The sequence below is a fragment of the Anomaloglossus baeobatrachus genome, chromosome 9, assembly GCF_048569485.1.
Source record: "Anomaloglossus baeobatrachus isolate aAnoBae1 chromosome 9, aAnoBae1.hap1, whole genome shotgun sequence".
Taxonomy (NCBI): Eukaryota; Metazoa; Chordata; class Amphibia; order Anura; family Aromobatidae; genus Anomaloglossus; species Anomaloglossus baeobatrachus.
In genome coordinates, this window is record NC_134361.1 from 202,206,351 (window position 1) to 202,231,988 (window position 25,638).

Sequence of the window (25,638 nt, forward strand, 5' to 3'; positions counted from 1 at the left end):
CATTAGGAAACGACTTATTGCTTTAAGAAGGTTTTTCGGTTACATTTATTTTGTTTTAAATTTTGGCATTTTTTATTTTCATATCATAATCTTTATTAAAAAAATTTAGAAATGATACAATATTCAGATCGGCCACTAGGGGCTATTTCAGACTCACACGTACTATCCTTTATTGAAGACCTTTCTGCAGTCTCATTATCTTCACAGGCACCAATACAATGGCTGCTAAACAAGGAGCACTTATTTAAGAAGGAAAAACTGTATAACGTTTGTCTCATTAGAGGAGGTGATGTCACAGCTCACCTCATCCTCCTCCTGTACAATGACTGATAACACCTCTATATACAGAATATAACACAGGATCCACCATTCACAATAGATCATATCACAGCTCACCTCCTCCCCTTCCTGTTCAATGACTGATAACTCTTCTATCTACATTACATAACACAGGATCCAGCATTCACAATAGACATCACAGCTCACCTCTTCATAATGACTGATAACACCTCTATGTACAGTAGATAACAGAGGATCCATCATTCATAATAGGTGATATCACAGCTCACCTCCTCCTCCTGTAGAATGACTGACTTCCATACACAGTAGATAACACAGGATTCATAAGCACAATAGGTGATGTCACAGCTTCCCTTCTCCCCTCCCTGTACAATAACTGATAACACCTCTATATACAGTAAATAGACAGGATCCACATTCACAATAGGTGATGTCATAGCTCACCACCTCCTCCTCCCGTACAATAACTGATAACTACTCTATATACAGAAAAGAACACAAGATTCCCATTCACAATAGCTGATGTCACAGCTCACCTCCTACACAATGACTCATAAAATTTGTAGATCCACCATTCCCAATAGGCAATATCACAGCTCACTTCCTCCACCACCTGCACAATGACTGATAACACATCTATATATAGAAGATAACACAGGATCCACCATTCATAAGTTGCTGTAACAGCTCACCTCCTCCTCCTGTACAATGACCGATAACACCTCTATTTACTGTAGATAAGACAGGATCCACCATTCACAATAGGTGATGTCACACCTCACCTCCTTGTTCTCTTGCAACATGCCTAATATCACCTCTATATATAGTAGATCACACCGGCTCCTCCATTCACAATAGGTAGTATCACAGCTCACCTCCCCTCCTGTATAATGACTGATAACACAGGATCCACCATTCACAATAGGTGATGTCACAGCTCACTTCCTCCTCCTCCTATACAATGACTGATAACACCTCTATATACAATAGATAACACAGGATCCACCATTCACAAAATGGTGATGTCACAGCTCACCTCCTCCTCCTATACAATGACTGATAACACCTCTATATACAATAGATAACACAGGATCCACCATTCACAATAGGTGATGTCACAGCTCTCCTCCTCCTCCTATACAATGATTGATAACACCTCTATACAGTAGGTAACACAGGATTCACATTCACAATAGGGAATGTCACAGCTCACCTCCTCCTCCTGTACAAAGACTGATAACACCTCTATATACAGTAGATAAAGCAGGATGCACCATTCACAATAGGTGATGTCACAGCTCACCTCCTCCCATTCCTGTACATGCTTATTAGATTCTTCAAGATAAAACATACGTTCTAAGTCACTGTGTTGCTGCTAATGTACATGTGCAGTCATTAAAAAGCTGTAGATCATTTTCTGTCAACACATTTCCTTTTTTCACTTGCGCTGCAGTACCCAACACAGCCAGTTAACAAGGGTGGCGCTGTTTCTATCAAATAAGATAGGAAAACCTTGGTTGTGACCTAATACAACCACTTTAGGGGGTGCAGTGTTACAGAATGTCAGATATTGTGGAGCGGGAAAGCAATCAATGTGATGATAAAACATTACTGCACTCCGCTCGCACTCCACCGCCCGCATTTTGGCACAGGACTGTAATACGTGCTTGAAAATAGCGGAAGGAAACCAGAGTAGTTTATATTGAGGCTTTTCTTTCAAGTCTTGGCCGGGTGCCTGGAACTAAGACGACGTGATAAATTCATAGATGATGAGAAGATGAAGGCCATCTTACCATGGATGCTGCAGCGCCTGCTCACAGGTAAAACGCTTCTCTGGTTCCCTCTCCAGAAGGTGCCGGATGAAATCTTTGGCTGCAAGATATAATAGTAGTTGTAGCCCCCATGTAATGCTTCATTCCACCTGTGAAGGTGCTGAAGGTAGGTCTGATCATCAGACTCTTCTAAGCAAAAGAGACATTTTCTGAAAAGGATAACTTTTTTAACGTGTGGTGCCATTCATGAATGGCACCACACGTTAAAGAAGTGATCCTTTTCAGAAAATGTCTCTTTTGGTTAAAAGAGTCTGATGATCAGACCTACCTTCAGCACCTTCACAGGTGAAGTGAAGCATTACATGGGAGCTCATTAAAATTATACTGTTAGATCCTAGAACATTATGGATATTTTATAAGGTAAGTCATGCCCTAAATGAAGAATTTGCTGCAAAAAAAGGTCAATGAATGAGAGACAAAAAAAGATAAGTGACTTTACAAAAAACCCTGGAAATAATAAGTCAGGTCCTAAGTTATCATTTTGATAAAAGGGTTGTCCCAACTGGTCTGCCACTATTCATGCAACCTGTTGGGCCATGGCTAAGGTTCTCTACTTTCACCCTACTTAAGTTGGCCACACACGTAAGGGCAAACTTTGGAAAACCTGACGAATTTCATAGGGATCAGAAGACAACTTTTTTTTTTTTTTAACGGTCTTCAGCTTGATCTTAAGCCATGACAACTTAATGGATGAATGCTGTGTAGGAAGATCGATCTTGTGCAGCCTAGACAGGTCCACCAGGGTCTTCTCCGACTAGATAGGTCCACCAGGGTCTTCTTTGCCTAGACAGATCTACCAGGGTCTTCTCTGACTAGATAGGCCCACCAGGGTCTTCTCCACCTAAATAGGTCTATCAGAGTCTTCTCTGACTAGACAGGTCCATCAGGGTCTTCTCTGACTAGATAGCTCCACCAGGGTCTTCTCCACCTAGATAGGTCCACCAGGATCTTCTCTGACTAGATAGGTCCACCAGGGTGTTCTCCATATAGATAGTTCCACCAGGGTCATCTTTGACTACATAGGCCCACCAGGGTCTTCTCCACCTCCCCACCTAGATAAGTCCACCAGGGTTTTCTCTGACTAGATAGGTCCACCAGGGTCTTTTCCACCTAGATAGTTCCACCAGGGTCATCTCTGCCTACATAGGTCCACCACGGTCTTTCCCACCTAGATAGGTCCACTAGGATCTTCCCCACCTAGATAGGTCCACCAGAATCTTCTAAGACTAGATAGGTCCACCAGGGTCTTCCCCACCTAGATAGGTCTACCAGAGTCTTCTTTGACTAGATCGGTCCACTAGGGTCTTCCCCACCTAGATATGTCCACCAGGGTCTTCTACGCCTAGTTAGGTCCACCAGAGTCTTCTCCACCTAGATAGGTGCACCAGGGTTTTCTCTGCCTAGCTAGGTCAACCTGTCTCTTCTCTGACTAGATAGGTCCACCAGGGTCTTCTCCACCTAATTAGGTCTATCAGAGTCTTCTCTGACTAGACAGGTCCATCAGGGTCTTCTCTGACTAGACAGGGCCATCAGGGTCTTCTCTGACTAGATAGGTCCACCAGGGTCTTCTCCTCCTAGATAGGTCCACTAAGGTCTTCACCACCTGGGTCATGTGCATCACTTGCCACAAATGGAATAGATTGAACTAGATTAGAAAAACCACACATGTCTTCCAGAAACAGCGCCACCACTGTCAATGGGCTGTATCTGGTATTGCAGCTTAGCTTCATTGCAGTAAATTGGACTGATCTGCAATACCGCTTTGTTTATGGAACAAATACGATATGGTTTTATAAAAAGTCGAAAAATCCAAAGAAATGACTAATTCTTCAAGAAAGCTTCCCCTTACATCAAACACTAACATTCCTGGAGCTAACACCTGTGTCCTCCTGCCACGAGGACTATCAAGGAATTAGTCAGAGATGTGACTCGTGTGAAGGAACCTCTAGGAGCACCGACACCGCAATCCCCAGGAGATCTCATTATTTCTTCTATTCCAGGTGACATCTTTTTTTCCTTTCGAATCTTACACCTTCATTTCTTGAGATTTTCTTGGGGTTTTTTTTTCTAGATGTAACAGTTGGCTCGGAAAGTGGAAGGAAAACGAATACATGGTTCAACGACCGGACACAAGGGGCACTGTACCTGATTCCGAAATGTCATCCCAGTACGGGGAGTCAAATTCATACTCCGCCTTCAGGATCTGATTAAATAGCTCCGAGTCATTTTCGTCATAGAACGGTGGATATCCACAAAGCCTGGAGGATGGTACAACAAGAAAAGACATGTGACTCATCAACAGTACCTTGTACAACAAGAAAAGACATGTGACTCATCAACAGTACCTTGTACAACAAAAAGAGGCATGTGACTCATCAACAGTACCTTGTACAACAAGAAAAGACATATGACTCATCAACAGTCCCTTGTACAACAAGAATAGATATGTGACTCATCAACAGTACCTTGTACAACAAGAATATATATGTGACTCATCAACAGTACCTTGTACAACAAGAATAGACATGTGACTCATCAACAGTACCGTGTACAACAAGAAGAGACATGTGACTCATCAACAGTACCCTGTACAACAAGAATAGACATGTGACACATCAACAGTACCCTGTACAACAAGAATAGACATGTGACACATCAACAGTACCTTGTACAACAAAAAGAGGCATGTGACTCATCAACAGTACCTTGTACAACAAGAAAAGACATATGACTCATCAACAGTACCTTGTACAACAAGAATAGACATGTGACTCATCAACAGTACCTTGTACAACAAGAATAGACATGTGACACATCAACAGTACCGTGTACAACAAGAATAGACATGTGACACATCAACAGTACCTTGTACAACAAGAATAGACATGTGACTCATCAACAGTACCTTGTACAACAAGAAGATACATGTGACTCATCAACAGTACCTTGTACAACAACAAGATACATGTGACTCATCAACAGTACCTTGTACAACAAGAGACATGTGACACATCAACAGTACCTTGTACAACAAGAAGAGACATGTGACTCATCAACAGTACCTTGTACAACAAGAAGATACATGTGACTCATCAACAGTACCTTGTACAACAACAAGATACATGTGACTCATCAACAGTACCTTGTACAACAAGAGACATGTGACTCATCAACAGTACCGTGTACAACAAGAAGAGACATGTGACACATCAACAGTACCTTGTACAACAAGAATAGACATGTGACTCATCAACAGTACCATGTACAACAAGAAGATACATGTGACTCATCAACAGTACTTTGTACAACAACAAGATACATGTGAATCATCAACAGTACCTTGTACAACAAGAGACATGTGACACATCCACCGTACCTTGTACAAGAAGAAGAGACATGTGACTCATCAACAGTACCTTGTACAAGAAGAAGAGACATGTGACACATCCACCGTACCTTGTACAAGAAGAAGAGACATGTGGCACATCAACAGTACCTTGTACAAGAGACATGTGAAACATCAACAGTACCTTGTACAACAAGAGACATGTGACTTATCAACAGTACCTTGTACAACAAGAAGAGACATGTGACTCATAAACAGTACCTTGTACAACAAGAAGATACATGTGGCTCATCAACAGTACCTTGTACAACAAGAAGAGGCATGTGACACATCAACAGTACCTTGTACAACAAGAGACAGGGGACACATCAACAGTACCCTGTACAACAAGAGACAGGGGACACATCAACAGTACCCTGTACAAGAAGAAGAGACATGTGACACATCAACAGTACCCTGTACAACAAGAAGAGACATGTGACACATCAACAGTACCCTGTACAACAAGAGACATGTGACACATCAACAGTATCTTGTACAACAAGAAGAGACATGTGGCATATCAACAGTATCTTGTACAACAAGAAGAGACATGTAACTCATCAACAGTACCTTGTACAACAAGAGACAGTGACACATCAACAGTACCTTGTACAAGAAGAAGAGACATGTCACACATCCACCGTACCTTGTACAAGAAGAGGAGACATGTGGCACATCAACAGTACCTTGTACAAGAGACATGTGAAACATCAACAGTACCTTGTACAACAAGAGACATGTGAAACATCAAGAGTACCCTGTACAATAAGAAGAGACATGTGACACATCAATAGTACCTTGTACAACAAGAAGAGACATGTGGCATATCAACAGTATCTTGTACAACAAGAAGAGACATGTAACTCATCAACAGTACCTTGTACAACAAGAAGATACATGTGACTCATCAACAGTACCTTGTACAACAAGAGACATGTGACACATCCACCGTACCTTGTACAAGAAGAAGAGACATGTGGCACATCAACAGTACCTTGTACAAGAGACATGTGAAACATCAACAGTACCTTGTACAAAAAAAAGATACATGTGACACATCAACAGGAACTTGTACAACAAGAGCCATGTGAAACATCAACAGTACCTTGTACAACAAGAGCCATGTGAAATATCAACAGTACCTTGTACAACAACAAGAGACATGTGACACATCAACAGTACCTTGTACAACAAGTGACATGTGACACATCAACAGTACCTTGTACAACAAGAGACATGTAACACATCAACAGTACCTTGTACAACAACAATAGACATGGGACACATCAACAGTACCTTGTACAACAAGAGACATGTGACTCATACACAGTACCTTGTACAACAAGAGACATGTGACACATCAACAGTACCCTGTACAACAAGGAGAGACATGTGAAACATCAACAGTACCTTGTACAACAAGAAGAGACATGTGACACATCAACAGTATCTTGTACAACAAGAGACATGTGAAACATCAACAGTACCTTGTACAACAAGAGCCATATGAAACATCAACAGTACCTTGTACAACAACAAGAGCCATGTGACACATCAACAGTACCTTGTACAAGTGACATGTGACACATCAACAGTACCTTGTACAACAAGAGACATGTGACACATCAACAGTACCTTGTACAACAACAAGAGACATGGGACACATCAACAGTACCTTGTACAACAAGAGACATGTGACACATTAACAGTACCTTGTACAACAAGAGACATGTGACTCATCAACAGTACCTTGTACAACAAGAGACATGTGACTCATCAACAGTACCTTGTACAATAAGAGACATGTGACACACCAACAATACCCTGTACAACAAGAAGAGACATGTGAAACATCAACAGTACCTTGTACAACAAGAAGAGACATGTGGCACATCAACAGTACCTTGTACAACAAGAGACATGTTACACATCAACAGTACCTTGTACAACAAGAGACATGTGAAACATCAACAGTATCTTGTACAACAAGAGATGTGTGACTCATCAACATTACCTTGTACAACAAGAAGAGACATGTGGCACATCAACAGTACCTTGTACAACAAGAGACATTTTACACATCAACAGTACCTTCTACAACAAGAGACATGTGAAACATCAACAGTACCTTGTACAACAAGAGCCATATGAAACATCAACAGTACCTTGTACAACAAGAAGAGACATGTGACACATCAACAGTATCTTGTACAACAAGAGACATGTGAAACATCAACAGTACCTTGTACAATAAGAGCCATATGAAACATCAACAGTACCTTGTACAACAACAAGAGACATGTGACACATCAACAGTACCTTGTACAAGTGACATGTGACACATCAACAGTATCTTGTACAACAAGAGACATGTGAAACATCAACAGTATCTTGTACAACAAGAGACATATGAAACATCAACAGTACCTTGTACAACAACAAGAGACATGTGACACATCAACAGTACCTTGTACAAGTGACATGTGACACATCAACAGTACCTTGTACAACAAGAGACATGTGACACATCAACAGTACCTTGTACAACAACAAGAGACATGGGACACATCAACAGTACCTTGTACAACAAGAGACATGTGACACATTAACAGTACCTTGTACAACAAGAGACATGTGACTCATCAACAGTACCTTGTACAACAAGAGACATGTGACTCATCAACAGTACCTTGTACAATAAGAGACATGTGACACACCAACAATACCCTGTACAACAAGAAGAGACATGTGAAACATCAACAGTACCTTGTACAACAAGAAGAGACATGTGGCACATCAACAGTACCTTGTACAACAAGAGACATGTTACACATGAACAGTACCTTGTACAACAAGAGACATGTGAAACATCAACAGTATCTTGTACAACAAGAGACATGTGACTCATCAACAGTACCTTGTACAATAAGAGACATGTGACACACCAACAATACCCTGTACAACAAGAAGAGACATGTGAAACATCAACAGTACCTTGTACAACAAGAAGAGACATGTGGCACATCAACAGTACCTTGTACAACAAGAGACATGTTACACATCAACAGTACCTTGTACAACAAGAGACATGTGAAACATCAACAGTATCTTGTACAACAAGAGACATGTGACACATCAACAGTACCTTGTACAACAACAAGAGACATGTGACACATCAACAGTACCTTGTACAACAAGAGACATGTTACACATCAACAGTACCTTGTACAACAAGAGACATGTGAAACATCAACAGTATCTTGTACAACAAGAAGAGACATGTGGCACATCAACAGTACCTTGTAGAACAAGAGACATTTTACACATCAACAGTACCTTCTACAACAAGAGACATGTGACACATCAACAGTACCATGTACAACAAGAAGAGACATGTGAAACATCAACAGTACCGTGTACAAGAAGAAGAGACGTGACTCATCAACAGTACCTTGTACAACAAGAAGAGACATGTGAAACATCAACAGTACCTTGTACAACAAGAAGAGACATGTGACTCATCAACAGTACCTTGTACAACAAGAGACATGTGAAACATCAACAGTACTATGTACAACAAGAGACATGTGACACATCAACAGTACCTTGTACAATAAGAAGAGACATGTGACACATAAACAGTAACTTGTACAACAAGAAGAAACATGGGACACATCAATCGTACCCTGTACAACAAGAAGAGACATGTTACACGTCAACAGTACCTTGTACAACAAGAGACATGTGAAACATCAACAGTACCTTGTACAACAAGAAGAGACATGTGACACATGAACAGAAGAGACATCTGACACATGAACATTACCTTGTAAAAAAAGAAGAGACATGTGACACATCAACAGTATCCTGTACAACAAGAAACATGGTACACATCAACAGTACCTTGTACAACAACAAGAGACATGGGACACATCAACAGTACCTTGTACAACAAGAGACATGTGACACATCAACAGTACCTTGTACAACAAGAGACATGTGACTCATCAACAGTACCTTGTACAAGAGACATGTGACTCATCAACAGTACCTTGTACAACAAGAGACATGTGACTCATCAACAGTACCTTGTACAACAAGAGACATGTGACTCATCAACAGTACCTTGTACAATAAGAGACATGTGACACACCAACAATACCCTGTACAACAAGAAGAGACATGTGAAACATCAACAGTACCTTGTACAACAAGAAGAGACATGTGGCACATCAACAGTACCTTGTACAACAAGAGACATGTTACACATCAACAGTACCTTGTACAACAAGAGACATGTGAAACATCAACAGTATCTTGTACAACAAGAGATGTGTGACTCATCAACATTACCTTGTACAACAAGAAGAGACATGTGGCACATCAACAGTACCTTGTACAACAAGAGACATTTTACACATCAACAGTACCTTCTACAACAAGAGACATATGAAACATCAACAGTACCTTGTACAACAAGAGCCATATGAAACATCAACAGTACCTTGTACAACAAGAAGAGACATGTGACACATCAACAGTATCTTGTACAACAAGAGACATGTGAAACATCAACAGTACCTTGTACAATAAGAGCCATATGAAACATCAACAGTACCTTGTACAACAACAAGAGACATGTGACACATCAACAGTACCTTGTACAAGTGACATGTGACACATCAACAGTACCTTGTACAACAAGAGACATGTGACACATCAACAGTACCTTGTACAACAACAAGAGACATGGGACACATCAACAGTACCTTGTACAACAAGAGACATGTGACACATCAACAGTACCTTGTACAACAAGAGACATGTGACTCATCAACAGTACCTTGTACAACAAGAGACATGTGACTCATCAATGTGACTCATCAACAGTACCTTGTACAATAAGAGACATGTGACACACCAACAATACCCTGTACAACAAGAAGAGACATGTGAAACATCAACAGTACCTTGTACAACAAAAAGAGACATGTGGCACATCAACAGTACCTTGTACAACAAGAGACATGTTACACATCAACAGTACCTTGTACAACAAGAGACATGTGAAACATCAACAGTATCTTGTACAACAAGAGACATGTGACACATCAACAGTACCTTGTACAACAACAAGAGACATGTGACACATCAACAGTACCTTGTACAACAAGAGACATGTTACACATCAACAGTACCTTGTACAACAAGAGACATGTGAAACATCAACAGTATCTTGTACAACAAGAGATGTGTGACTCATCAACATTACCTTGTACAACAAGAAGAGACATGTGGCACATCAACAGTACCTTGTACAACAAGAGACATTTTACACATCAACAGTACCTTCTACAACAAGAGACATGTGACACATCAACAGTACCTTGTACAACAAGAAGAGACATGTGAAACATCAACAGTACCGTGTACAAGAAGAAGAGACGTGACTCATCAACAGTACCTTGTACAACAAGAAGAGACATGTGAAACATCAACAGTACCTTGTACAACAAGAAGAGACATGTGACTCATCAACAGTACCTTGTACAACAAGAGACATGTGACACATCAACAGTATCTTGTACAATAAGAAGAGACATGTGACACATAAACAGTAACTTGTACAACAAGAAGAGACATGTTACACATCAACAGTACCTTGTACAACAAGAGACATGTGAAACATCAACAGTACCTTGTACAACAAGAAGAGACATGTGACACATGAACAGAAGAGACATCTGACACATGAACATTACCTTGTAAAAAAAGAAGAGACATGTGACACATCAACAGTATCCTGTACAACAAGAAACATGGTACACATCAACAGTACCTTGTACAACAAGAAGAGACATGTTACAGATCAACAGTACCTTGTACAACAAGAGACATGTGAAACATCAACAGTACCCTGTACAACAAGAAGAGGCATGTGACACATCAACAGTAAAGGTTTATTAAAAAAAAATGTTTGGATAAGGGATATTGGTTGATCACTGGGGCTCTGACCAATGGGACACCCAGTATATGACATATTATTTAGGTATTATATAGCGGTTTATTTTGTGCACCATAGAACCTGTTACTTGTTCACTTTATAGCACTGTTATGTATAGCACAAAATATAGGGATTACACAGTATGTCATCTATTTGTTATTTAGCATGGCAGACCAGTTTTATTTATGCACACTATATAGCCCAATTATTTAGCTACTAATATGGCGGTTTTACATTCTATTTCCCTCCTTTATCTCAAAATCTAATGGGAAGCTTCCATACCTGACTAACCCGGGGTACCCCATATATCTCAGTGTGAAAAACTGGCTATCATTCAAGAGACACAATTTTGTATTAAGATGGGGAAAAAAAATCATATAAGGTAGTGCATACCAGAGTAGAGAGCCATCTGTATACTGCACTGTTTCTGGCGTATTGCCACTCAGCAGTACACATAGGGCGAATGATATGATTTAGACCCAGCTAAGGATCAAGGGGGGTCAGAGCTACTTTACATATTTTTTCCCATGGAGTATTGCCTTGAAAAAAATAAGTCTCCATATTGAGTTGATTTTCACCAATGACAGCCAATATCCCCCTGAGCTTTGAACTGATGAGGGGCAAAAACCCTGAAACAGTACTGTTGATAGATGGGTCCTGGGTTTGGCTGCTATGAGCTTCTTTCTTTCAGAAGTTTATAATTTCCTTCTTGTCCTGTATGGAAATTAAGGAGATCCTTGACTTGGTGGGGCCATGACTAACGTGCGTTTCGGTCAATAAGGCCAAGATGGACCTTCAGTTGCCAATGAGGCCATTAGCCTGTTTTCTGATTTTATTTACATGTCACATAGAAAGATCCATGTGAGATACTCACAGAATGTATGAGATGACCCCGAGGGCCCAAACATCCACAGCTTTTCCGTATGGCTTCTGCTCCAGGAGTTCAGGAGCTACATACATCAAAAAGGAGATCAGAGACAAGAGGGAAATGGGATCACTCTACACGTTTTTGCTCCACTATAATTTTATGTCCCACAACTGGTTTCCAACATGTTACTAAAGGTTGATGTTCACCTCTGTAAGAGCTACACAAGTCAGCAATAAATGCATAGACCTATAGTGTCAGCAATAAATACATGCACCTATAGTGTCAGCAATTAATGCATATGCCTATAATGTAAGCAATAAATACATGCACCTATAGTGTCAGCAATTAATGCATATGCCTATAATGTAAGCAATAAATACATTCACCTATAGTGTCATAGATAAATATATACACCTATAGTATAAGCAATAACTACATACACCTATAGTGTGAGCAATAAATACATGCCCCTATAGTGTCAGCAATAACTACATACACCTATAGTGTGAGCGATAAATACATGCACCTATACTGTCAGCATAACGACATATACCTAAAGTGTGAGCAATAAATACTTGCATCTATAGTGTCAGCAATTAATGAAGATGCCTATAATGTCAGCGATAAATACATTCACCTATAGTGTCAACAATAAATGTATATACCTATAGTATCTGCGATAAATACATGCACCTATAGTGTCTGCAATACATACACCTATAGTGTTAGCGATAAATACATACACCTATATAGTCAGTGATAAATGCATACACCTACGATGTCAGCAATAAATACGTATACCTAAAGCGTCTGTGCTAAATACATACACCTATAGTTTCTGCAATAAATACATACAACTATAGTGTCAGCAATAATTACATAGACCTATAGTGTAAGCGATAAATATATACACCTACAGTGTCAGCAATAAATGCATACACCTATAGTGTCAGTGATAAATACATACACCTGTAGTGTCAACAATAAATACATACACCTATAGTGTCAGAAATAAATGCATTCACCTGTAGTGTCAGCAATTAATGCATACACCTATAGTGTCAGTGATAAATACATACACCTATAGTGTCTGCAATACATACATACAATTATACTGTCAGAGATAAATACATACACCTATAGCGTCAGTGACAAATACGTACACCTATAGTTTCAGGGATAAATGCATACACCTACAGTCTAAGCGATAAATACATACACCTATAGTGTCAGCAATAAATACATACACCTATAGTGTCAACGATAAATACATACACTTTTAACATCAGCGATAAATACATACACCTATAGTGGAAACTTTCATCAAGTATGTTGCCAGTACCACCCCTAACAGTCCACCTTCCAAGATGCCATAAAAAACACTGAAAGACTCCTTACCCACATAACCCGGGGTCCCACAAGCCGTGGCCATCATTCCGCCATCTTCAATCTTAGACAGGCCGAAGTCGCTGATCATGATCTTTGAGTCCTCAAAAGGAGTTGCATAGAGCAGGTTTTCTGGCTAAAAGCATCAGAAAAATTGCAAATTAATGGTGGAGTCATTCAGAATGTACAAGTAGCCGGTTTCCAGAGCTGCATTCACAATTCTGCTAGCTTCAGAGCTGAAATCCCATGGGATTATTTTTTTTGTCTGTCTGCACCAAGAATCTAAAATCAAATAATAACAAAATAAGCAAATAAAAGTAACAGTGTGTGTTAGTTTTTTCTATTGACAGCCGGAAGAATTATGAATACAGCTCTGGAGTATAAAACAGGCTAGAAGTAATGTAATATATTTATAAAGTGGCTTTTTATGCGTACAGTAAAATTATGAAGTACGATTTAGCTCCATATCTGCAATTTATCACCTTCAAGTCACGGTGCACAATTCCCATGTTGTGTAAGTATTGGACGGCGTCCAGGACTTGTCGGATAAGCTGACTGGCGTCCTTCTCCGTGTAATATCCCCGCTCAATGATACGATCGAAGAGCTCGCCGCCTGTGACACTGCGAGATACAGAGATGTCATGATTCACACCGGTGAATTATCCGCCGCTGGGATTACAGCTCCGGGATTTCTGAGCGTGTGAGTCACTCGGAGGAACGTGGATTAAATGTGCTTCTGCCAAGGACCCGTAGGCAGCAGATAATGAGACCGGCCCGGATCACTTAATCCACTCTCTTCCTACTCAATTTAAAGCCACAAGCTGCATTTCACCATTAACCTGCAGAGCTGTCATCTGCCTATTACTTTTACAGCTGTCACACAGGGTGGAGGCGTGTCTGACTGCAACCAATCATAGATGCAGGGACTGCCAGTGGGCGGGGAAGCAGTGCATATGCATGAGGCATAATGAGCGTCCCCGGAAGTAGCATTACAGCCCCATGGGACACTGGTAAGTATATGCTTTTCCCTTTTTTTATTTACTTTTTTAATTACGCGGGTCGCCAGATCCAGATTGGTACCCAAAGTTCCCTGAGAACTCCGGGCCTGGGGTCGGTGGACGGGTACTTTTGAACCCGCGCAGATCCAGACTTTTGCAGTCCACGTCCGCTCATCACTAGTTGTGATCCAGACTGATGGTTGTTGCCGGAACCGGATTGGTACCCAAAGTTCCCTTAGAATTCTGGGTACTTCTGAACCCGCGCAGATCCAGAGTTTTACAGTCCACATCCGCCCATCACTAGTTGTGATCCAGACTGATGGTTTTTGCCGGTTCCGGATTGGTACCCAAAGTTCCCTGAGAACTCTGGGCCTGGGGTCGGTGCATGGGTACTTTTAAACTTGCGCAAATCCAGACTTTTGCAGTCCACGTCCGCTTATCACTAGTTGTGATCCAGACTGGGGGTTATTGCCGAATCTGGATTGGTACCCAAAGTTCCCTGAGCACTCCGGGCCCAGGGTCAGTGCACAGGTACTTTCAACCCGCGCGGATCCAGACTTTTACAGTCCGCGTCCGCCCATCAGACTAACTGGCGGTTGTAGTACTTTGTTGCTGTGAGCGGTTCTAGTGTTAACCCTTGTTGTCCTTTTGTTGCTGCCTTTATGCTCTTGCTTTTCTCCTTAGTTTCTTACTGTCTGTTCCTATGAGTTTGCAGTGTGTCTGAGTTTTGGATTTTGCCCGGTCTGTGTTAATCTGTGTTGCCATCTCACTCCTGCCCCTTCCTGGGAGAGGGGGTGAACAGGTTAGCTCTGGTCAGGAGAATAGTACGGCACAGAAATCTGGCATCTCCACCATCAGGGGTAATCTGGTAAACAAGGATAGTCTAGGGACAGTGTAGGAGCTCCCTCTCCCTCCCTATCCTATAGTCACATCATGACATTTTCCTGTGCAGTGGTGGACACAGACAGAAAAGGGCCCCTATACAAGAACAATATAAGGGGCATTTTCGGTCCAATAACTCATCAAAATGCACAATTCCATTTGCTTTGGAGGGAGAAATAGGCCCCTTACCTCTTGGGCCCCTGTGCATGAGTGATGTCATGGTAGGCCTAAAAATCAAAACAGGTGCCAGGGATGCTGGTAAGTAGGAGGTGTTCTGTATATTGTGTCTTGTTTATTCCCTGCTCTAAGCCGTGGGCAGGACCTTACACTATATAAACCCCTAGATCCCTGTTTCCAGTGCCAGTTATAGGTTTACCTGACCCTGGTTCAGTCCTAGTACCTCTGCTTCCTGGATATTCGGTTACTGACCTCAGCTCATGTGTTGCCCATTTTACTGCCAGACAACTTTGTTTCTATCCTGACCTCCTGATACTGACTTGGCTTTCTGACCATCCTCTGCCTGCCCACTTCACCGGACAGCAGGAAATGTATTACATTGAATGGGGCAGTTACTTACAGTTCCATAGCCAGGTACAGATGACTGGGGCTCTCGTGAATATCCTGCAGTGCCACAATATTTTTATGGTTAATCCTATGAAGAAACAAAAATACAATATACACAGTGTTATAAAGGAGAAAGTTAGAAAAGGAGTAATAACTAAAGAAATATTACTGGACGAGACACACAGAGCTCACATCCAGCCTATATTACTGAGAGAGACACACAGATCTCACATCCAGCCTAGATTACTGAGAGAGACACACAGACCTCACATCCAGCCTATATTCCTGGGAGAGACACACAGAGCTCACATCCGTCTTATATTACTGGGAGAGACACACAGAGCTCACATCCAGCCTATATTACTGGGAGAGACACACATCTCACATCCAGCCTATATTACAGGGAGACACACACAGATCTCACATCCAGCCTATATTACTGGGAGAGACACACATCTCACATCCAGCCTATATTACTGGGAGACACACACAGATCTCACATCCAGCCTATATTACTGGGAGACACACAGAGCTCACATCCGGCCTATATTACTGAGAGAGACACACAGACCTCACATCCAGCCTATATTACTGGGAGAGACACAGACCTCACATCCAGCCTATATTACTGAGAGAGACACACAGACCTCACATCCAGCCTATATTACTGGGAGAGACACACAGACCTCACATCCAGCCTATATTACTGAGAGAGACACACAGAGCTCACATCCAGCCTATATTACTGGGAGACACACAGACCTCACATCCAGCCTATATTACTGAGAGAGACACACAGACCTCACATCCAGCCTATATTACTGGAAGAGACACACAGACCTTACATCCAGCCTATATTACTGGGAGACACACAGACCTCACATCCAGCCTATATTACTGGGAGAGACACACAGACCTCACATCCAGCCTATATTACTGGGAGACACACAGACCTCACATCCAGCCTATATTACTGGGAGAGACACTCAGAGCTCACATCCAGCCTATATTACTGGGAGACACACAGAGCTCACATCCAGCCTATATTACTGGGAGAGACACACAGAGCTCACATCCAGCCTATACTACTGGGAAAGACACTCAGAGCTCACATCCAGCCTATATTACTGGGAGAGACATGCAGACCTCACATCCAGCCTATATTACTGGGAGACACACAGAGCTCACATCCAGCCTATATTACTGGGAGAGACACACAGACCTCACATCCAGCCTATATTACTGGGAGAGACACACAGACCTCACATCCAGCCTATATTACTGGGAGAGACACACAGAGCTCACATCCAACCTATATTACTGGGAGAGACACACAGAGCTCACATCCAGCCTATATTACTTGGAGAGACACACAGAGCTCACATCCAGCCTATATTAGTGGGAGAGACACACAGACCTCACATCCAGCCTATATTACTGGGAGAGACACACAGAGCTCACATCCAGCCTATATTACAGAGATGGAAACTCCCACTAGAGAAAACACTGCTGCAAATTGCATACTTGTAACAATGCAAACTAATACCACAATAAGCAGGATCTGTGGTCCTTAATATGTGCTGTATACTGATATGTAAAGTTTCTTCTCCATAGTTTTGTTTAATAACACATAATTAATGCCATTTTTTGATTTCTCTTTATTCTCCCTATCTCTGTAATTGTACACACATAATTATAAGGTGGATGAGTAAAAGAAAAAACAGGTTGATCGTTGGTTTGAGTAATTTCTTCTTTCCTGGGAGACCTGAGAAACTGCTCAGAGTTCCGAGGTTGCCATGACAACCATAGAAGTTCCGCTTTTGGGCAGAAGTATAAAAGAGCCATAGAAATGGTGAAAAAAAGATTAATTTTTGATCAGATAATGGCTCGCTAGACTTTCAGAACGGCCAGGACTGATTGAAAGGCTTGTGACATAGACCCTTCAGAAAAGCTTTAACGATGGTGATGAAGTAGATAGGAAGAATTTCATGCAGCTAGGAGCATTGAAATTTGCAAAATATACCATAATTTCACGGGTGCTATATATACATCCATCGCCATAACTCATACTCCCAGACAAGGGGAGAGGTATATGTTGGCACAAAGGCTAATTGGACATATAGGCCCATAGAGAGGCTTCATGGAGTGGAACATCAACCTCTCCATCTCCTAATAAGCAGCTCCTATTATTTTGTTCCTATTTTATTCCCGCCGCTCCCCTGAGAATTTCGACATTTTCCTTTTTAAAATCTGTTGTGTGGTTCCAGAGATATGGGCTTTTTTATTTAGTGCTAATTTTTACAAAGAGGCATGGCTCACAGGATCCTCTGGGGCGTGTATCTAGGCTGATTTGCATAATCACCCTATTAGCACCACCCCTTTGTCAAAGACCATAAATAAAAATGTCCATATCTCTGCAACCGTAGGACGGATTTTTAAAAAGAAAAAAATAAAATACTCAGGGGAACAGCGGGAATAAAACCACACCAAAAACTGGGCACTTTTAATCTGGTGAAAGATCCTTAAACTAAACCCATCTCTGAGGATGGCCTCTCTGTTTCACACTTTTCGTTCTTGACCTAAATATGCCACTTCAGGAGCTGACTGTCATTTGGTGAGACGAGATCACGAGGGACAAGGGAGACTAAACTGGTCCTAAGGCTAGAGGAACCCTAGCTGACCCTGATCCTAAAGGTACGCCTAAAGGTGATGATGTTTGGGTCGCCTGCCTTGCCCTAGCTCCTGAACAAACCTGGTCTAATGGCGCGCCTCCCTCCACCCAGGAGAGGGCCGAGACAGGACAGGTTAATCCCGCACAAATAAACAGACAAGGGGGAAGGGAGGAACCTAAACTCAAACTCACTGAGGTATAGACAATACGTGATCAGGAGGATACTAAAGGAAGGGAGGAAATAATCAGACAAGGGTATTTCCACAACACACCAAACAGCAGACAGACGTTCAAAAGCAACTGGATAACAAAGCCCAAGGATCAGGATCGCATAAAGCTCTCATCGGCATGGGAGAACAGGCTCCACCAGCTTAAAAAGGGTGGAGGCAACTGTGGTAGGTCTCCCGTAACATGTGACTCATGCAAATGACAACAAGAGTATTTCCACAACACACTAAACAGCACACAAAAGTTCACCAGCAACTGAATATCAAAGCACAAGGACCGGGATGGCATAAAGCTATCATCGGCATGGGGGAACAGGTTCCCCCAGCTTAAAAAGGGTGGAGGCGACTATGATAGGTCTCCTGTAACATGTGACTCATGCAAAAGACAAGAGTATTTCCACAACACACTAAACAGCACACAGAGGTTCACCAGCAACTGGATAAAAAGCACAAGAACTGGGATCTCATAAAGCTATAATCAGCATGGGAGAACAGGCTCCACCAGCTTAAAAAGGGTGGAGACGACTGTGATAGATCTCCTGTAGATGGGACTCAAGCAGTAATCCACAGGCTAGCAGAAATTAACTCTTGCAAGACTGATTACTAACTAGAGCACAGCTGGTCGACGACTGAGCTTGTCTGCACAACTTGAAAGCAGCATCATGTGGAGTGTCCAGCTCTGCTGTCTGAACAGCGTCAGATGTAATCCTGACACGCAGTGAGATTTGAGCCAGACACCGTGTGAGACTGCCCTTGCCCAGACTTCATGGCTAGTTTGTTTCGCTAGAGACTTTCTATGCCAATTTTGTTTAGCGAAGCCTCAAAATAGAAAGTGCCCACTAAAATTGATGGACATCTGTTGATTCAGTGGATCTCCAAAACAGATAACAGTGTTTGGTGCGGCATGTTTCCTGCCAAAGACCCCTTTATGGATCAGGATGCTGCATTTGGGATAAGAGGTGTGAATAAGGCCACAATAATATTGCATCTGCAGGAACGCTGTGGCCCCCTGGATGTGTATGTGGTTCCATATCCAAAGGTGGATCTTTTGACTAGTGACTTTGCCTCCAATTATCGAGTAAATTACTATGCTGCTGACAAACTGTATGGCAATACTACATGTCACATTGGGGTCCTGTGGCTGGGGACTCCCATATTTCTGGGTCTTTTCACGGCCATTGTTGGGGCTTCATTGTGGAATGGTTGAGTGGCCACTTGGCCATGCACATCCAGAGTTTAATGACCAAATCATGCCCTAGAACTAGGATAGCGTCACAGATGACTATGATTCTAGATTACTATGCCAGCATGGCTAAAAGGGAAGCCCATTTTGGGGCAAAACAAGCACGTAAAGAGATTTTCTTATAAGCCTAATCAAAACTAGGAGTGCGTAAAAGCCTAAAAAAGGTCCATATCTAACGTGCAAAGTACTGTCTAAATATATAAGCGTTATTGAGGCCTACAAGACATAGGTGTCCATTAGGTGGTGGTTCAACTTGGCCATTTTCATAACTCTTATGAAGAACAATAGAGAGCACAGGATTCATTTGGCCAACTTTCCACTACTTCTCCACCGGCTGACACACAAGGAACCGATTATCTCCTGACTGTCAGGGCTCCAATTATGGCTGCCATCAGTAAACCCTTTGAAAGAGATTGTCCACTGCTGAAAAACTTCTACCAAAAGGATGTTTCTCCAAAGTTCGGCTACAACCTGTGTAACATTAGTCCATACGGCTGCTGTGAAGCCAGTGGAGAAAGGGAACCAGTCATTGTTGGTCCCATGCCTTTTACAATTGGGTGGGAAGTTCCAGCGTAGGACATCCCTCCCCAGGGGAACTGCGCTAATAGTGAAGAAGGAGATGAAAAATTTGCCAACGGGTTATGAAAAGGGATGAGTAGGCACTACCAGGATCGGGTGCTCGGTACTCGTTAAGAGCAGTTGGATGCTTGGATGGGCTCGACTCGAACCACCGAGTATAATAGAAGTCAATGAGGGACTTCAGCATTTTTATGGGAATTCTTTCGGAAAAATGCTCGAGTCCCCCATTGACTTCCATTATACTTTAGTGCTCAAGTTGTGCCCATCCAAGCGTCCAACTGCTCTTAGTGAGTACTGAGTACATGAGCATGGTAGTGCCTGCTCATCACTAGTTCCGAGTACTGAGCACCCGAGCATGGTAGTGCCCGCTCATCACTAGTTATGAGTACTGAGCACCCGAGCATGGTAGTGCCCGCTCATCACTAGTTCCGAGTACTGAGCACCTGAGCATGGTAGTGCCCGCTCATCACTAGTTACGAGTACTGAGCATCCGAGCATGGTAGTGCCCGCTCATCACTAGTTACGGGTTTCGAGCAGCCGAGCATGGTAGTGCCCGCTCATCACTAGTTATGAACACCTGAGCATGGTAGTGCCCGCTCATCACTAGTTACGAGTACAGAGCACCCGAGCATGGTAGTGCCCACTCTTCACTAGTTATGAGTACTGAGCACTCGAGTATGGTAGTGCTCGCTCATCACTAGTTACGAGTACAGAGCACCTGAGCATGGTAGTGCCCACTCATCACTAGTTATGGGTACAGAGCACCCGAGCATGGTAGTGCCCGCTCATCACTAGTTACGAGTACAGAGCACTCGAGTATGGTAGTGCTCGCTCATCACTAGTTACGAGTACAGAGCACCTGAGCATGGTAGTGCCCGCTCATCACTAGTTATGGGTACAGAGCACCCGAGCATGGTAGTGCTCACTCTTCACTAGTTATGAGTACTGAGCATTCGAGTATGGTAGTGCTCGCTCATCACTAGTTACGAGTACAGAGCACCTGAGCATGGTAGTGCCCACTCATCACTAGTTACTAGTACTGAGCACCCGAGCATGGTAGGGCTCGCTCATCACTAGTACTGACCACCTGAGCATGGTAGTGCCCGCTCATCACTAGTTACTAGTACAGAGCACCTGAGCATGGTAGTGCCCGCTCATCACTAGTTACGAGTACCGAGCACTTGAGCATGGTAGTGCCCGCTCATCACTAGTTACTAGTACAGAGCACCTGAGCATGGTAGTGCCCACTCATCACTAGTTTCGAGTACCGAGCACTTGAGCATGGTAGTACTTCCTTATTACTATTCATAACCCATTGGCCAATTTTTCATCTCCTTCTCCTCTATCAGCACAGTTCTTCTTATGAGTGATGTCCTACGAAGGAACTCCTCAACGAATTATAAAAGGCAAGGGACCACCAATGACCCTTTCTCCACTGGCACCAGAGCAGCTGTATGGTTTACTGTTAAAAGTTATGGCCAAACTTTGTTTTCTGGGAAACCCAACGCCGTAATGAGGGGCTCTATTTGATCATTACCATAGTGCCCCCTCTAAGCTGTAGTTTGGTGTCATATACACATGAATTGACAACTCTATGAAGCTCCGGAACCTCATGGCGATTTGTCTCAAGTTGTCCATCTAAGATACAATGCACACTAGGGGGGTCTATTTATGGCAGGTCGTTATTTTTGGCCAGATGAACAGGGAATCATACCGAGCGCAAAAAGACCCCATTAAAAAGAAAAGTCAATGGTATCTAGAGATATGAACTCAACAAACCTTCTTCTAAGGATTTAATAAATGTCACCATCCGATGTGTACGCCAATTAACCGGACCGATAAACCGGGCTGAATATCCAACACAAGGTATAATGCCGCCATACCAAGAATATTAGGCTTCATATCCTTAAAGAATATAATGAGATGTTTAAAGCCGCCACTTATCCGCAGTGCTCTCCGAGCAGCGAGATAACCCCCTCCCGCTGCGATGTAGTCATACACCATGTTATTACTCTATGTTGGAAGGAATACTGATTGGGATCAACGTCTTATTTCAGACTTGTCGGGTTAATCTGAACCCACTGGAATACTAAACGCCGATGCCTAGGACAGAATTATTCATTCTGCCTTTTCAGCAATGGCAGAATGGAAATTGGAAAGTGTCTGTAAAGACAATGCCCATTCTTCTCTTCAGTCTCCTCGGCAGTCGGGAGGTTGAGCATGGAATCCATGAATGCGGCAACCTCCATTATTCTAATAGATTATGGCCCGTTGGGGGGTCATCAACTTAGGACCCCTCCATAGTGAACCAGACCCATCCATCCATGAATGGCCAATAATGGACAGCTCCAGTAAAAAAACATTTTGCCAAAATCACGGAGATCAATGGTCAAGGTCATCTTGGGAGAAGTCCTTAACCTCCATGGCTCCACCACTTGAGGGAAGGTCCAACTACACTGAGTGTGGACACCAAGAATTTCTACCCAGTCCTTCCTTAATTTATTGAGGTATTTGACCACTTTTGGGTAACTTAGGGTTCCATGATTTCTACCACTATATAATCAGTACCAAATAGAGAGTGCCAATTGAAGGAGCTATACAGGAAAACCTTTCAACCTGAGGCCATCTCCAGAGCAAAGTCTATGTGTTTTTTCCTCCCTTTCTTCATAGTTTTCCCACACTAAACTCATATAGCTTTGACTATACTCACTCATGAGCCCCTAGGAGCAGGAATGTCCATATAATGAGACCAAACCCCAGCTACAAACAGGGCGATAAAGGCAAACTCTGCGCCAGTCCAACAATAATGGGCTGGAATAAAAGGGTTGCCTTGAAGCGACTTTTATTTCTTTATCGGTGACATGGGTGGTGCTGTTGCAGCTGCTGGCTAGTGATGTTGCAGCTGATGACCAGAGATGCTGCAGCAGCTGACCGGTGATGTTGCAGCTGCTGACTGGTGATGTTGCAGCTGCTGACCAGTGATATTGCAGCTGCTGATCGGTGATGTTGCAGCTGCTGACTGGTGATGTTGCAGCTCGTGACCATAGATATTGCAGCTCCAGACCAGTGATGTTGCAGCTGCTGACCTGAGATGTTGCAACTGCTGACTGGTTATGTTTCGGCTCCTGATCATAGATGTTGCAGTTCCTGACCAGTGAAGTTGCTGCTGCTGACCAGTAATGTTGCAGATACTGACCAGAGATGTTGCAGCTGCTGACCAATGATGTTGCAGCTGCTGACCGGTGATGTTGCAGCTACTGAACAGAGATGTTGCAGCAACTGACTAGAGATGTTGCAGCTACTGACCGGTGATGTTGCAGCTACTGACCAGAGATGTTGCAGCTACTGACTAGAGATGTTGCAGCTACTGACCAGAGATGTTGCAGCTGCTGACCAATGATGTTGCGGCTGCTGACCAATGATGTTGCGGCTGCTGACCAATGATGTTGCGGCTGCTGACCAATGATGTTGCGGCTGCTGACTGGTGATGTTGCGGCTGCTGACTGGTGATGTTCTTGCTGCTGACCAGTGATGTTGCAGCTGCTGACCATAGATGTTGCTACTGCTGACCATAGATGTTGCAACTGCTGACTTGTTATGTTTCAGCTCCTGACCATAGATGTTGCCGTTACTGACCAGTGATGTTGCAGCTGCTGAACAGTGATGTTCCAGCTACTGACCAGAGATGTTGCAGCTGCTGACCAGAGATGTTGCAGCTGCTGACCGGTGATGTTGCAGCTGCTGACTGGTGATGTTGCAGCTGGTTTACAAATGCTCCAGACCAGAGACGTTGCAGTTGCTGACCAGTGATGTTGCAGCTGATGACCTGAGATGTTGCAGCTGCTGACCAGTGATGTTATTGCTGCTGACCAGTGATGTTGCAGCTGCTGACCATAGATGTTGTAACTGCTGACTGGTTATGTTTCAGCTCCTGACCATAGATGTTGCAGTTGCTGACCAGTGATGTTGCAGCTGCTGACTGGTGATGTTGCAGCTGATTTACAAAATGCATAAAGATTTACATAAAAAATCCTACAGCCAACATATTGACCTAAATATCCACTAACCAATAGAATGAAAGAAGTGACTTTTATATCCAGTCCGCATTCCCTTCTGTATCCCGAGAATGTTACTGTAAGCCCAGGATTATTCCTGAGAGTAAAATATGTTCGCCCCTGCCTCACCGCGCTATTGTTAATACTAGCACAGGGCACCATATATTATGTAGCGTGACGGGAACGCTGAACCTTTCTGCAAAAACACTAAATCCTATTTCATCTTGACAAATGTTTGGCAACCTTAGTTTGTATTTTCGGTAGCTTAAAGGGATATAGTCAGCATTTTTTTTATATCCTGGAATAAACTGAAAAGAAAATACAGAATATCAAGGTTAACTATTGGAGTTCCCAAAATCGTTATAGGCCAATCATGGAGTAAGGAGTCCTGGACTCTTCTCCATTATGTAAGCTGAATTTGAATAGCAGAGAACTTCCTTGTAAAATCATTTCAAAAGCAGAGTGAGACCTAAATTTTCAACAATATGAATGTCAAATTTTATATATAGAGTTGTTCTTTGCTAGATAATAGTGGTGCTAAACAGAGGACTTCTTTTATGCTCCATATAGGGTTGTCATGTACAAGTAGATGCAGGCTGTAGAAATCACAGGAGTTTGCAGAGAGGATTGCAGCTGAAGGA

The 25,638-nt window shown here is 42.7% G+C and overlaps 1 protein-coding gene across 1 annotated transcript in view; it reads right to left on the minus strand.

The window, feature by feature from the left end:
- The window catches only part of PNCK (pregnancy up-regulated nonubiquitous CaM kinase), a 70,735-nt gene that overhangs the window by 6,127 nt on the left and 38,970 nt on the right, over positions 1 to 25,638 (minus strand). The window contains exons 4-9 of the mRNA XM_075324263.1: positions 16,236 to 16,310; positions 14,261 to 14,399; positions 13,791 to 13,914; positions 12,399 to 12,474; positions 4,278 to 4,390; positions 2,094 to 2,172 (exon numbers count right to left, since the gene is read on the minus strand). Coding sequence (XP_075180378.1) covers positions 2,094 to 2,172; positions 4,278 to 4,390; positions 12,399 to 12,474; positions 13,791 to 13,914; positions 14,261 to 14,399; positions 16,236 to 16,310 — 606 coding nt within the window. The remainder of the gene's footprint in view (positions 1 to 2,093; positions 2,173 to 4,277; positions 4,391 to 12,398; positions 12,475 to 13,790; positions 13,915 to 14,260; positions 14,400 to 16,235; positions 16,311 to 25,638) is intronic.